Source organism: Rhamphochromis sp. 'chilingali' (genome assembly GCF_963969265.1).
Source record: "Rhamphochromis sp. 'chilingali' genome assembly, chromosome: 9".
Classification (NCBI taxonomy): domain Eukaryota; kingdom Metazoa; phylum Chordata; class Actinopteri; order Cichliformes; family Cichlidae; genus Rhamphochromis; species Rhamphochromis sp. 'chilingali'.
In genome coordinates, this window is record NC_137936.1 from 8,459,795 (window position 1) to 8,475,387 (window position 15,593).

The 15,593-nt window shown below is 40.0% G+C and overlaps 1 protein-coding gene across 1 annotated transcript; it reads left to right on the forward strand.

Annotated features, from left to right (window-relative positions):
- Positions 1-11,986: 11,986 nt before the first annotated feature.
- eevs (2-epi-5-epi-valiolone synthase) lies at positions 11,987-15,199 on the forward strand (the record flags this gene model as incomplete). The annotated part of the gene is made up of 5 exons (XM_080891897.1): positions 11,987-12,129; positions 12,945-13,578; positions 13,779-14,018; positions 14,301-14,553; positions 14,763-15,199. 5 exons carry the CDS (start codon positions 11,987-11,989, stop codon positions 14,858-14,860), a joined length of 1,368 nt encoding a protein of 455 aa, XP_080748023.1. The 3' UTR covers positions 14,861-15,199.
- Between the last annotated feature and the right edge of the window lie 394 nt (positions 15,200-15,593).

The following is a 15,593-nucleotide window of genomic DNA, read 5'->3' on the forward strand; positions in this document are numbered from 1 at the left end:
ATGTAAAATGATGAAAACTTCATATTTAAGATGAAAACTTCAAAAAAAATAAAAGGATGAAAACCTTATATTTTAAAACCTGCATAACCTACTAATGTGTTAATCATATCATGATCACTTGACAAGTCATTTTTAAACACCACGTCATTCATTAGCAGTTATTACAAGTTCTCCTCTAACAGAATCGCAACGGGATGCTGGTCTTCTTCAGGCACGGCAACATAAGCAGTCATTGTAGTTGTTATCATCTTTGAAATCATTACTCTTAGGCATGGCAACACACACAACACTAATATGAGCAGTGCTATCATGATGAGACCTAGAAGGAAAAATGGCTTTGCTACAGCAGCCAGCCATGAACCGCTGAACAGCCAGTCCAGCCAGCCTTGTGCTGTAGCTGCTCCAGGTGTGTGGTCAGTGACATATTTTTGCAGAGCGGTCAAATTCTGCAAAGCTTCATAAATGTCTCCTCCAGTTTCGTATCCATCAGAGATAAAAGTGCAACATGTTTCCCCGATCAGCTTGCAAACTCCTCCTTGTGATGCTGTTAGCAGGTCTAGTGTCAGTCTGTTCTGCAGCACCATCGTTCTGATGGCCTGCTGTTCTCCTGCTAAGGCGGTTCCCAGGGCCTTAGTTAAGTTGATGTGTCGTAGCAGAGCATATCGGTTGATTTCCACGTGATCCCGCACCTCGGCAACTCCAATGCCGGGGATCAAGCTCTGTAAGAATTTCACTCCTCCTCAGATGCGAAACTCTGGTTCCTTTACTGCTTGGTGCCGTCCGTGCACATCCTGTCTGGTAATGAGTCTTTGTTTGTAGTATCATTCGGTAGCTGTAGTTGGAGCGACCGTTGAGGCTCATCAGTGTCGCGTTACTGGCACAGGTTTCGTTGAGTGAACAGTCAATACACTTCCTCTCGTTCCTCGGTGGGCAGAAAGTGTATTTGCATAGCAGTCAGTTTTATTATTCAAGTGAGCTGTAGTGTTCATAAACTGCCACCAGAAATTAGTGGCATAGCCATGGGGAAACTTGGTGTACTTTCCTTTGTCATACAGTGTCTGCCTTTTCTTCATATAGCGTGACTTGTTGTCCCTCACGGAAGCAAAGGTGAGGAGCCCGGCCATGGTCAGGGCCGCTGCAGTTGTTAAGAGCCACCACCTCATGACGACGGGACACACCCTCCTGTCGCGAGTAGACCCCCCGGCCAGGAAAGCTGACCCCTCCACCGGGCGAGATCACAACAAGTGGGCAGGCCTGCCGTCAGCTGTGTTTAGATGGCTTCACTTACTGGCTCTGATGGATGCAAGATGGTCGTTCCGCTATTTTGCAAGCTCCAGTTTTTCCTTTGGAGCACTTTGATCAGAACCCAGTCACCGGGCTGTGATCTGCAAGACACTTGATAGACATCATTACATTCTTCGTCATTTACAATCATCTCTTTATTTTCCTACAACTTAGACATACATTTTGCTACTGAAATTGTATCTGCCTTTTTCACTGGGTAGATTTCTGGCCACTTTGAGAATACATCTATAACCACTAGGGTGTATTTTTACCCTTGGCATTCATTTAGCTCAATAAAGTCCATATGGATTGTGTGGTCTCAGGTTTCCCTGAGCATTATATTTTTGACACGTCATGCACGTTCTGACAAATTGTTTTGCTGAGGTTTCAAAATTTACAGTGTAGAATTTACAGTGTAGAAATGAGAGTTGACAATACTGGTCAGTCCCCCCGTTGACAAATGCGTACAGCCATGAGTCACTAATGCCGCCATTTTGTGGAGGAATTTTGGCAACACTGGCTTGCCATAACACATCATTAAGTCGTTTGTCAGAACTGCACCGTGTTTTAGCCATTTTGCCTGCTCTGCTGTGCTTGCTGCTTTTTGTTCATTTTTCAACACATCCAGTGGAATCTGATGTGTGTTTACTGCCATCAATGTGATGTTTGCCTGTTGTGCCGCCTATTTTGCTGCTCTGTCAGCAAAATTGTTGCCTGTAGTAATGAAAGAGTCAGTAGGCGTTGTAAGAGGTTGGCATGCTGGTTTGCCAGTTGGTGTAATCATTCCTCTGTTATGCCAAATTTTTTGCAAAATGATGCACAGCAGAGAAAACATACTGGCTGTCTGTATGTATGTTTATTAGTTTGTCTTTGTGTATTTAGCTTTCGCGTATCACAGCTATCAGCTCAGCGCTCTGTGCAGGACATGAAGAAGAAAGTGGTTTTGCTTCTATTATTTTACTATCTGTGGTTACTGCGTAACCTACACAATTTCGGCCTGTGCTGTAAGGTCAAATGCTGTTCTCCTAGCTTCCACACTTGCTGATCATAAGGTGGATCTGGGCCTGGAGTTTGTTTAAATCTCAGAATGTTGTGATACTCGGTCGGTTTCTGGCACTCAGGTGTAATACCAGAAAAGAATGGCATGACTGCTATCTTAAGTTTTGTCAGAGCGTCTCTACCTAGCAAATTTACTGGACACGACGGGTCATATATGCATTTAATAAAGCACCTGCGGCCACTTGCTGTGTGTACTAGTTCTAAAAGGGCAGTTAATTGTTGTACAGTTGTGTGGCCTGAAGCTGACTTTACAACTAATTTGTCCTCTACTCCTACAATCTCGTGGGAAGTGACCTTCCTCTCCACGGTTCTAGCAGGCGTTGTCTCTATGTTATCTGCTGTTTCTGCATGGCTGTCTGCAGCCTTGGTGTTTGTGACTTTGCTCGCCTCTCTGTTCCTGATAGCCACCTGCGGATTAGTGTTTTAGTCTGTTGTCAACACGTCAGCCTTATTTCTAAGTTACAGAACGCTTCTTCTCCTTTTTTTCTTGGTTTGGGAGAATAGATGCAACACTACATTTTCACTTAAGGCAATTTTAAATAATTTCTAGTTTTTTAAAACAATTCATGGATCTCACACATTTCAAACTTTCAAGTTAGGGTTGTTTCCCATTTATACATATATATATATATATATTTAACTTTGCATTGCTCACAGCTCATAGCTCACAGCTCTAAACCTAGGCATTTTTCAATCATATGCCTAATCACTATGTGTCACTGTGATTCTCAAGTATTGTCACAAGTTCGTTTAAATTCGTTTCCAAAACCAACAAAATAATCAAACAAAAACAAAAAACATAAACGTGTCAGGACACAAAAGAAAAAGAAAAATGCTGCCACCCGAACAAGGCAGAAGTCTGCATATGTTGGCTTTTAATAGCATGCAGCTTGTAACATGGTAGACTAATGTGCCTGTGTTAATTCAGCTCCATATTATTGTGTGAAGTTGCACTGGGTTGGGAGTGGTTTTGTGGTTGTCACATTTTTGGTGAGCCAATGGCTGGAATGGGGTTGGACTAATTAGAGGCAGGTGTACTTGATTGCACTGATACAGTGGTCTACATATAGCCCACACTACAAACACTGCTGTGTTGTTTTGTCTCTCTGTGCAGTCCAGGGCCTATTATATGCCACAGCCTAAAGGCAGCAGAGTTCCAGAGGCTTGAGTGACCACTGACTATATGCTTGCAGGGTGGTGGGTCTCCAAGGACAACTTCTAACCCTGTTAAAGGCAACATGTGGGGTGCAACTTGGCCGTGTGGCATAGCTGGCTCTGGCCTTGGGACTGTGTGTTTTTATACAATTCATAAGTGGGACACTGGACTGTTTTATCTTTTATCTCTTGATATATTTTTCGTCAATAAATTATCTTTTAGAATTTTATTGACTGTCATCTTTTTGCCCACGACTGAGACGGTTGGTCAGACCTAGAGTCTTTCTTTGGGTGTGTTACAGCAGCTTCTGCTCTAAAAGAAACAAAAAAGAAAAAGAAAAGAAAATGTGGAACATGCTCATCAGCTTAGCAGTGTCTACATATTTAATTCAGCTTCTCAATCCTGTAGTTGTAGCTGTTGTCTACAGGGTTTTGCTTATTGGTTGTTATTATAGGTGTGCTCTATATCTCAGCAATGTGTCATTCTAGGATGATAGGTTTCAAGCTGGTCAAGTGCCTCTATGCACTTCATTAGTTTAGTTATTCTCTGTATTGTCTTCATCTCACATGTCATTACACTGAGTTTCAGCAAACCTTAAGCTTGATGCAGACTACTGCTTAACAATTATCCACCTCACATCATAACCGATTAAGGTGCCTCTTCATATTAATATTATGTCATTGTTAATATTATCCTCTTTGTCTTATATAACAGCAATAGCATATTATAATATTTTATTAGTGTGTACCACTATACTACTCCTGAGCCAATTTGTTAGTTAGGATCATCTTATTCAGCAAACAGATAATTTAGAATTCATCCAATCTGCGGTCACATTTGTTCTCTCTGTTGCATGGCGGACCAGGCAGTTCTATTATAATATATTATTTATATTTTATTTTGTATCCATCAAGGGCTTCAGATGACCTGCAGAATCATCCTTTTCCCAAGGTGGAGACAGTTACCTTTTCACACACTGTCCTTGGCTGAACAGTGACACAGCCTTAATATACTTTATTTATGTTATTAAAATATTTTCGTGTGAATTATTTGCTTTATATTCATTTTATACATGCTGGGCATGGTCATCATGCCAACTGTGTTTCATTGTTAATATCACTTTACAGGTTGTTATCCTTGCTATTATTAATTTCAAATACTCTAAAGATAATTTCTACTGTAACTTTCCCTTTGTTCATCTTTATTTCGTACTTTTTATATTTATATCTACTCAGTGGGGTCTGTTTTCAACCCTTTTAAACTACTACAAAACTACTGTGATCTCTAGTTTTCACTTAATAAGGGATTATTATGTTCTTCCTGATATGGGTGTTGCTGCAGATGCGGCTGCAGGAGTGAGTGATGGTTTACTAAAAGGATTGTGGGAACTGCACAGTGTCTCGTCTTCTGGTTTTACTAAACTGGCAGTTGAGTTCTGTTCTTCTGACTGTTTATATTTTGTTTTCTTAAATCTCTCAGTTTACAGACACTGTTTTTGTCCGGCGTCTGGACTTTTCTTTTCTCACCACTGCTCGTCAGCAGGAGTGAGTTTTAATTTCACTTGCTTGATTACCCATCTTATTTATGTATTTACTTATTTTTGTTTAAGTAATATATACACAATACAGCTGCTATCACCTTCGCTGGTATTAGAGACGAGAGTGGTTGCTCACACGCCCTTCTACTTTCGGACTATTTCCAAAAGCGGTGTGAACTTTACGAGACGGAACTCGACCGTTCTCTCAACTCACCAGCACGTCAGTGAATAGCAGTAAAAGAAAAACACAGTAGGAGCAGCTCAGTCTCTTATTGGACCGTGAAAATTCAGCTTGCTCCATTAATTAAAACAATACACACACATACATTCACATTCACACTTATTCGCGCGATCGGAACCCTTATCATAAGGGGAGCTGCCAGTCTTTCTGTAGACGAGCTACTTATTCCCTTGACCCAGCTGGGGGAGCTACCCAGAGCTCCAAACCTAACCCACAAGAGTGGGGAGCTTCCAGTCGACGAGCTCCAAGCTACCAGCCGACGAGCTACTTTAAACCCACAGAAGTGGGGAGCTTCCAGTCGCGACGAGCTACTTTCGCTATTTTAAATTCCCTGAATTCAAAACTCCCTGAATTTAAAATTCCCTGAATTTAAAATACGCTTTTACGCAAAATTGTGTCAGTGTGTCTGTATCTACCTGGTCGGTGTCGCCGGGTCTGGTCCACCTCGATCGGGCCCCACCACCGTGGGTCGCTTTCTAAGACGTTGGCCAAGACCCGAATTTAACGCTCTTGGTCTTTTTCCACACACCTGGTGTGTGGGCTGTCGACAGGCGAACAACGTGGACTGGTCACGGAGATGGGACACGATGGAGGCGATCCGGCTCGAAGGACCAAGAAATGTTGGGGGAAAACTCTGTAAAAAACCCAGGAGAAATAAAGACACAATGAGACAAAGTTACTTTCTTTATCAAACGTGTACACGGGTGAGCTGCTAAGAACAACTCACCCCATGCACAGTGGCTTGGTAATTTTTATAGGCACGGAGCACAGAGACAGTGAGAACAGGATAACAAATAATAAACAGATAAAATAAAACAACTCCATATATGGTGCTAGTCTCGTCAGTAGAGAGCTAGGGAAGATAAAACAATCTAAAACAATATGTCCCAGAAACAAGATGTGTTTGCTGGGAAAGTCTAAAAAGATAATTCTAAACTAATCTAACCATAGGCAGAGGGCAGACAAAAGGCATCTTTGTACATTTAAAAGAAGGTAAAGAAACATAGAATCATTTTTCCTGTAACATCAAGTATAGATAGTTTAATGATTAAGAATCTGCCCTCTGGATCTATAACTGTATTGAGTACTGTGAAATTAATTTCTTTATGTATTAAAATTGCTACTCCCCTTTGTCTAGAATTATAACAAGCTGAGAACACATTAGGAAACTCAGGTGTTTTAAGTTCAATCGAACCTCTAAAAGGTCTGTGGGTCTCTAGTAAAAGGACAACATCTGCCTGTAGTTTTTTGAGTTGGTTAAATATTTTTAACCTCTTTTCTCTGGGGCCAGCTCCATTTACATTCCATGTAACAAACCTTAGTGCGCCCATAGATGTCTGTGTATAACTAGGGGTGTATGCTGTGTGTGTCGCTTCAACAGGTGGAGAGAATACGTCACTTGTTCGTAAATAAAGAGAAGGAGAGAGAGAAAAAATGTGTGGCTAGATGCTCCCTGAGTCTGACTATGTGTGTGCATACAGTATTTACTAATATGAATAGGCTTGGCTTAAGTGTGTGTATCCTGTACGTCTGTGTGCGCTGTCTGACTGATGTAAATGTGCTGCCGTTGAGCGCATGATTGTGCGTGATCGTGCTGTGCGTATAATGTCAAAATAAAGGATGTTGTTTGTGGATGAGTCTGGAAGCAGGTGATCGAAGCAGTGAAAGAAAATAAAAAAGAAAGAAACCAAGGACAAGGGTGAGCAGCATAAAAACAAGAGGGGGAAAATGAGAAGATGCGATATAATACTGGTAAGTTAAACAGATGTTAATGCAAGTTAGTCTGAGTGGATATGAAAAGAGTGTAGCGGATTCTTATCTGGTGTGAAGTTAATACAGCCACGGAGTGATGTTGGGGTCGCGGTAAAGCTGTCCATCCACGTACAGCCGGTCCACAGCGATGACAGTGCGGGAGCCCTTCTGGATGAAGCCGGGTCGGATTGGGAAGAGGACCCTGCGTCGTTCCAGGATCTCTTTTGGGAACTGGTTTTGTTATACTTTTTAATACAATGGAAATCTATGACTGCTGCATTCTTCTTGCGAGGTACTTCCTTTCAGTTTTTTTGTTCTAATTTTTTTTTTTTTAAATTTGCTGGTTATGGTTGCTTTTTGAGAAAGAGCACTACAATACCAATAAATAGCAAAACACATTCATTATTGCAGTGGATCCAAGTCAACTGGTTTTATTCATGGCGCTGCCCACACCCAGTGATGAAGGGCTGTACTTCGGAATCACACTGCTGTGAAAGTACTATTTGTATAAATATGGATCACAACAGGTAGTGCATACCCCAACAAATACTACACACAGTTGCACATTTAAGCAAAAGCTTTTACATGCATTTCTACATGTGTGCATATATACAAGCAGAGGAGAGAATAGTGTTCTGTAGTAATGCTATAAACTCTAACCATGGTTGCCTCTGCATTTAAAATAAGAAACCACAGAAGGCCCACATCCTATGATCAAATAGGTCAACTGCTGAATAAAGTCTCAGATATCATCGCATGCTTTTCCTAGTGAAAAGTGAGTTCTAGCAATCCAGGGGTGAGAAATTTTAATTGTAATAAAACTTTTAAGCAACTCAGTGCCAGCAAAAGTGTGATACGTGAGTTTCCTGTTGCTAAAAGCATCAAAGTAAAATATCTCTCTCACAGGTTTTTAGCATTGCATACACTTAAAAACACCAAAGAGTAAGTGTATCTTTTATTTTCAACAATGCTTATCTTGCCTTTGTACCGATTTTATTTAGATTTAGACTGCTCTGAGCTTTTTGTTTGTTTGATTATAGTGGCCATGGAGCACCTGTTTCGAAAGCCACAGATACACAGCAGATAAGACTGAAGCCATCTTAAAATGAACGATAATCTTTTAAACAAGAGTGCATAGTTAAAATAACCCCCTACTGCATAGCGTTGCCCTGAGGCAACAAACCACATTTTCATGCCTTATGGTGGCCCTTCAAAAAAAACCAAAACTTTTTTTCAAACAATTGGGGGGGGGGGGGGGGCTTTCTGCAAGCTGCACTACATGAGAGACATCTCCATTAGGAGGCAAGATAAAGATCACTATTTTACATGTTTATAGTGAAATAAATGTATATTAAAAAATACTTGTATGTGCATGAATATGTTAAGAGGCATATTTGATTGTTTGTTCTACTTTTTTAAATTTATTTATACAGTAAAACTGTTAATTTTCATTCGTTGCCTCAAGGCAACACTGTGCAGTTAGCCCAATTTTTTTCAGGCAATATAATGCATTTGGATATGTGTGTAGAGATGTGTTTGTGTGCATTTATATGATCATAGTCAATGTTTTTTACTTTACAATCTACTCATAATTACAGGAAATGGATGTAAAAACTTTTTATGCAAGGAAACCAAGGGAATGTGCACTTTCTGTCCTCAGAAAGTGAGGACAGTGAGCTTTCAGGGAGTGACAGTGAAGTAGAGGAGTGGATCCCTGAATGAGGTTTGAGGGACACTTAGGAGCTCAGGGGTCAGGGGTCAGTTGGTAAAGTAACTGTGTCTGTGTGTGTGTTAGTGCCCACATAGCAAGCAGGTCTGGCCAGGATCTGGTATCAAGCCGGCACTTTGAGTAATCTGGGAGAGTAGAAAAGCGCTACATAAAAATCAGTCCATTCACTGTCTGAACAGAGTTTCGGCATGTTACTTTTGCACTGTTTTGCATGTTCTGGCACACGTTGTTATTGCATGGCTTGATTAAGGTACACATTATGCTGACATCTGGGGCCAGAGCTGAAACCGTTCTGGGCCAGCACAGGGCCAGCAGTGTGTCTACAACTGGCCCGTGGCTGCACACCACCTACAGATGGCCCACATACCGCAATGAATGACAGCCCTTTGGTGGCCCAGATCAGGTTTGCCAGAGGTAATCCACACATGGGCCAGCACAGGACGACCAGGGTGTCTGAAACTGGCCTTGTGCTGGCCCATGTGTGGGCCACCTCTGGCAAACCAGGTCTGGGCCACCAAAGGGCCATCATTCTTTGCGGTATGTGGGCCATGTGTAAGCACATTGTGTGGGCCTGATCCCTGCCATACCAATATTGCTGTGTGGGTGTCAGTGTGTGTGGTCATGTATTACTTATTGTTGTGGGGACACATATTTGTTTACACACTCATATTGTGAGGTCTCGCCTACTTTATGGGGACAAATTGCAAGGTAAATCATTCAATTTTAGGGTGAAGGCTTGAGTCAGGATTAGGGTAAGGTTCAGGCAGGGACTTGTGATGGGTAGAGTCAGGATAAGTCTCCAGTAAACCCCATGCACACGCGCGCGCGCATGTGTATGGGGTTAGGGTCAAATGTTGGATGTATTTTGGTGTTTTATTGTTTTGTGAAATGTTTACATTGTTTATTTGTTGTTTATTTATTTGTTCATCCTTGTTGTACTAATACAACTTATTATAGAATAACTTGGCATTTTACTACCCTTGTTGCACAGTGTTGCCTTGAAGCAACAAACCAATATCTGTTTGGGGGTGGACAGGGTGTCAAATTTATGATTGATATATTATTAGAGACCCTAAAGCTCCCCCAAAATAGGGAGAAATATTTTTTTCCCCCAAAATTAAAAAGTCATGCAGTAGAGGGTTAAAAGAAGTGTAAAAAAACAACTGATTGCAGCTTAAAAACATATCTTCTCAACTCATGGATCATTAGAGATAAACTGGTTGAACTCATAAAGCCCTATTCTAAGATAAATAGTTATCTATACCTATAACCTGCATAATCACAGAAAATTGTTGTTGCTGATTAGTCTCTTCTTCGTGATATTCTTTTCAGGCCTCATCAAACTGCTCATCTGCAACAGCTTGAAAGGGATTATTACAAAACTGACCACGTGACCCAGTTATTCACTTATTGAAAAAAAATGTCAGTGTTAACTTGACATGTCTTTGTAAACCAGTGTTTACAAATATGAGCCTGTTCTGATTGTGGAAAGGATGAGACCCATCACAAAGGTATTCTTAATATCCAAAAAGGACCCAATGCATCTTCAGAGTACATCAAATTCTCTGATTTTAACTCACCTTTAGCACCTTGATTGCATTTTCAGTCTTGACAGCGATTTTTTTTCCATGTGGAGAGCCATGGCCAGAGCTCTATAACCAGTGAACATCCCCATCTCTAGGACCCTCTGTGCTTGACTCAGGTGGATTAGCATCTTCAGTTTTTGACCTGCCAAAAGCACACGAAAGATCACAGCAAAATGTTGAGTCTGTTCATGGACATAGCATTTTCTTTGTCAGTCTCACTGAAGACTGAGAAGTCACTTGGATGAGTGACAAAATGTTTCTCTTACTGAAAACGCTCCAAACAGATCAACAGAATCAACAGTGTGGGATCACTGAGCATACATCACGTCTTAGCCTTGCTTTACTTGATCCAGTCAAATTAAAATCGAAAAGAACTTTAAGTGGTTAAGTGGTCAAGCCATTTATTATCAAGGAAACCATTGGGTTTACATGACTACAGTTAGTCAAGCCTCTCAGTTTAATGGGGGTAGGGAAGTTTTAGTTGCAAGATTGACTAGTGTATGTGTCAAGGTACTGTACATCAAATGCAGTCTTTTTTGGTTCACTCACTCAGTTGTGTGTTTCCTGTTCTGCTGCTTGAAAGGTTGACATGGACATTAAAGGTGTTCAACAATAACATGAACTATAAAATGTAACAACAGTCCTGTGAAATAGAATTTTCAAATATAGCTCAAATAATATCGCACTAGGAAGTGCCAGGTTTTTTTTTTTTGGAATCCAATACACAGATTTCTGTCATGCAGCAACATGTTGGGGTTAGAAAGTCAAGTTTCACATGCTGAATATTAGTTCCCTTATTTGCTGTTGAGCAGTTGTGTTTATAAAGGATTTCCTTGAAGTGCATGTAGCACTTGCTGTATTCATTTTGTCCTGGTGTATTGTCAAAATATCTAACATGGCTGTGAGCTTACGCTATTCTTACTCCATGTTAAGTTGCAAAGCAATGCCTCTTTCCAGGACTTCTTTCTCCATTTTAACCATCAGATACATAGAATATTCCTGACAGGAAGAAGATTAGAACTGAGCGAGTTTTGGTGAGCTTGTAAATCCTTCCAATCTCAACGTTTTGGATTCTTTTCTCGTTGTATTTGTACTTCTGTGTATCCTGTAATTAGTGTTTACAGAATAAGTCAGGTTGTGTTTTACAATGTTGTTAATTAGATTAAGAAAAAAACATTAATACTTAATCAGTGTTCTCAGTCTAACATATTCAATGCCAGTGCCATGTTGTTTGATGCCTTAAAACTTAACCTTGAAGTCAGTCAAACCTGTTTTGAAAAATGTCCTTGTTACCACATGACTGTTTTTCAAAGTGTGGTTTGAAAAAAATAAAAACCCAACAAAAACTGCACCTTCACCAACAGGAGCAAAAAAGTGTGCATATTCCAAAACTGTTCAACTGCTGTATGTATTTATTGTGGTTAAACTGTTATACATACAGTTAAGTAATGTCATACTTTATTCAAAAAGCAGGTGTTACCTCAGAGTTACGCAAAATGCGTGCATTGACATGTGAAGCATCTCAAAAAGCTCCTCCCTTGTCCTAAGGGCATTCTCTAAACACTGCTATATCTAAAGGCTCCTAAGGCAGGATGAACTTGTCACTTGCTTTGTTCACACCTGTAACTTACAGCCTACAAGAATGGGAAAAGTTCAACCAGAGGAAAAAGATGTCAAAGAAAAGACAACTGAGTTTAGTTTAGTGCGGGTCAAAAGTACATGGAAGGGCCAACTGGGAAAAAAGATCACTAAGGACAGAGTGGACAGTGTCTCGGCTGCAAAAATGTGAGTACACACACCGTAGTCTAATTTACAGAAATCACAGGGAAAACTGTGATAAACCTTTAATCGTATTTTACGACTGACCTCTTTTTGTTTGCAAATTTCTTTCATTTTCTTCAGTCTAATGCTCTTCTCAGTAAATTCTACACTGCAAATTATCACTTAGTTAGTTTGATAGTAGTAATCTGATATTTGCAAATATTGCCGAGTTAAATTATAATTTCTGCATTATTTAGTCTTTTCTAATGGCAGAAAGTGCCACTGGTATTTTTCAGGAAGTGGGATTTAGCCAGAGGTTTGTGGCTAAATTCCACTTCCTGAAAAATACCAGTGGCTGCTTTTGGCTGCAATTCAAAAAACCCATTTTTCTTTGCTTTAAGTCACACATCAGTTTGAAATGTAACACTACAGTCTTTTTCTGTAATAATGCATTACATATGATTACATAACACAGTTTTTTTTATTGATAAGTACAACATCAAGCATTTTGAAGACGAGCGTTTTAGTGCTTTAAACTGTTTGTATCCTGACATAATAAGATTCCTGCTTGGAGATAAGAAAGAAAGAATGCTGTAAATGAGGCTCAGATGACACCTCTGTCTAATAAAGAAGCTATTTATTGTTTTTAATCTTGCATAATTGTGAGGTTAGACCAAGATGATGGACAGGTAGATGACGTCTCTGTTCAGAAATACTTTAATTGTTACTGTTAACTGTTATTAACTTACAGTCTTTTTAATCTCAGCCCAAATACAGACCAAAGGTCATCGTAGTGTCCTGTGATTATAATAAATACTTTTTTGTGTCTTGTCTGGCAGCTGTGAAAATGTCACAGAGAAGGGTACAACCTGGACAGTTATCAGTCCCATTGTCTTTACTTACAAGGTAACTGAAACTCAGGGCTTGCTGGACCCAGGCAACGACACCCTCCTTCTGGGCCACATCAATGACCCTCAGCAGCTAGAGGACATTAAAAAATCAAACAAGCCAATCAGACGCTTTGTGGTGGTTGACCAGGCAGTCTTTCAAATCTATGGCTCCAAGCTAACTGAATACTTAGAGGCCAACAATGTCTCTTACAAGATCTTGGCTCTACCCACCACTGAGGAGAACAAATCTATGGAGACGGCCCTGAAGATCTTAGATGAGGTCAACAACTTCTCTCTTGACCGACGAACAGAGCCCATCATTGCCATTGGTGGAGGCGTGTGCCTTGACATAGTGGGCTTTGCTGCCTCACTCTACAGGAGGCGCACTCCTTACATCAGAGTCCCAACCACACTGCTCTCCTACATCGATGCCAGCGTAGGGGCAAAGACAGGGGTTAACTTTGCAAACTGCAAGAATAAGCTGGGTGCCTACATTCCACCTGCTGCCACCTTCCTTGATCTATCATTCATACAGACTGTTTCCCGACGACATATCTCCAATGGGCTGGCAGAGATTTTAAAGGTAAGGCAAATTTAATTTATGATAAAGTCTGTACGTTGAAAAAAACCCAGCAACTTGTGCTAATCTCATGGGCCATAAAGGTCAAGTACTACAGTCACACATGTGCCATTTATAGCAGAGAAACTAGTCCAGAGGTCACTAAAGATGAGTGGCCCCGACAGCAGAAGTAACTCCATGCAATTTTTGTCGGTTTTTTGCAGATGGCTATGATGAAGCACGGCGGCCTCTTCGAACTTCTCGAGAAACATGGCTCTATGCTATTGAACACTAAATTCCAAACTGATAACAGTGTATATGGGTGCAGCACCCTAAAGGCTGCATCACAGGCAACTCGCATAGCTATTATGACTATGTTGGAGGAGCTTGCCCCAAACCTTTGGGAGGATGACCTTGACAGACTTGTGGACTTTGGCCATCTTATCAGTCCAGCATTAGAGATGGTAATGATCACTAATGGCAAATACAGCTGAACCCTTTGTATCTTTTGCTGATAAAGTTTATGGAGTATGTGCAAAATATACATTAACGCTATGTAGAGCTTTAAACACTTTTGAGATTTTATATATATATATATATATATATATATATATATATATATATATATATATATATATATATATATATATATATACACACACACACAGATATCTTAAAAGTGTAGGGTTTCACATTTTCATTCAGGTTGCAAATGATATCATCTCACCTTTCTCTTCCCCGTCCAGAAAGTTCTCCCGTCTCTGCTTCACGGTGAGGCAGTGAACATAGATATGTCCTATATGGTTTATGTGTCCAAAGAGAGAGGTCTATTGACAGAAGAGGAGAAGCAGAGGATCATCAGCTGCATGGTGAGCCTGGAGCTTCCTGTCTGGCATCAAGAGTTTACTATGGAGCTCATACAAAATTCTCTGCAGGACAGGCTGAAACATTCTGGCGGCCTGGTCAGAATGCCTCTCCCTGTAGGTCTCGGGGAAGCAGGTACGGATCCTGTTGCTTGATTTAAATGTACTTGTCACTGCTACAAAACACGTTTTTTCCTTCCAGAAAGAAGTAGAAGTCATTGCTTATGTATTTGCAACAAAGGCGGAACTGGAAGTTTCACATTTTTTGCTGCTGAATTAACTGTTTGAGTTGGTCTTTTGTACTAAATATTTAAAAATTTTGCTTTGCTCTTCTTTTTATTGCAGAAATTTTTAATAACACATCATATGAGATCCTGCACAGAGCTTACGAAAAATGGTGCGAGGAACTGAGCACCGCTTCTGAGAGCAACTGTGACCCTTAATAGTGTCATCCTACAACCCCCTCAATACTGTTTTTTTTTAATGTTTTGTTTTTACATTTTTAAGTGTGTAGTATTATGTACTGTACTTTTAAATGTTTCGTACTGGTAGGAGAAACTGGTTTATAGCATTGGTCTGCTGCATTTTCAGAAACAGTCACATTGTGAGATAACTATTTTTGTATTGATAATCTTAAAGCCTGTAGAAATGGCCTATAACTGTCAGAATTATTGTTAGTGTGTGTTCCTATTGTTATTATTGTCCTAAGTGTTCTCATTGTTGTGTGATACAGTCAAAAATAATTTTTCACATAAGGGCAGCAACAGCTAGCAAATAATATAAGATCCACAGAAATATAAGAAGCCGCTTACAGCTTGTGTTCGTTGCTTGTTATGTCTGTCAAATATATAAGCGCCATTAAAGATTTTTAATTGGTTATCAGTGGAGTTTGTGTTTGTAACAGTTCACCCGTGTTTTACCCTTAAAACTTTTTTAATAGCATTATTTCAACTTTAAAATTGATTTAACATTTATTAAAAAAAATTAAATGTTAAGTGTATTTATTTGCTTATTTCATAGCAAACCTGATATGCTAAAAACGTCAACATCAAGGCAAATGTAGAAACAGCATCACACAATCTTACCACACGTATTTGTTTTTTTTAAATGAATGATTAAAAAACAAATGAATAAAAACACAAAATGCAGTTTCAATCCTGATACTGTTCCTGATCC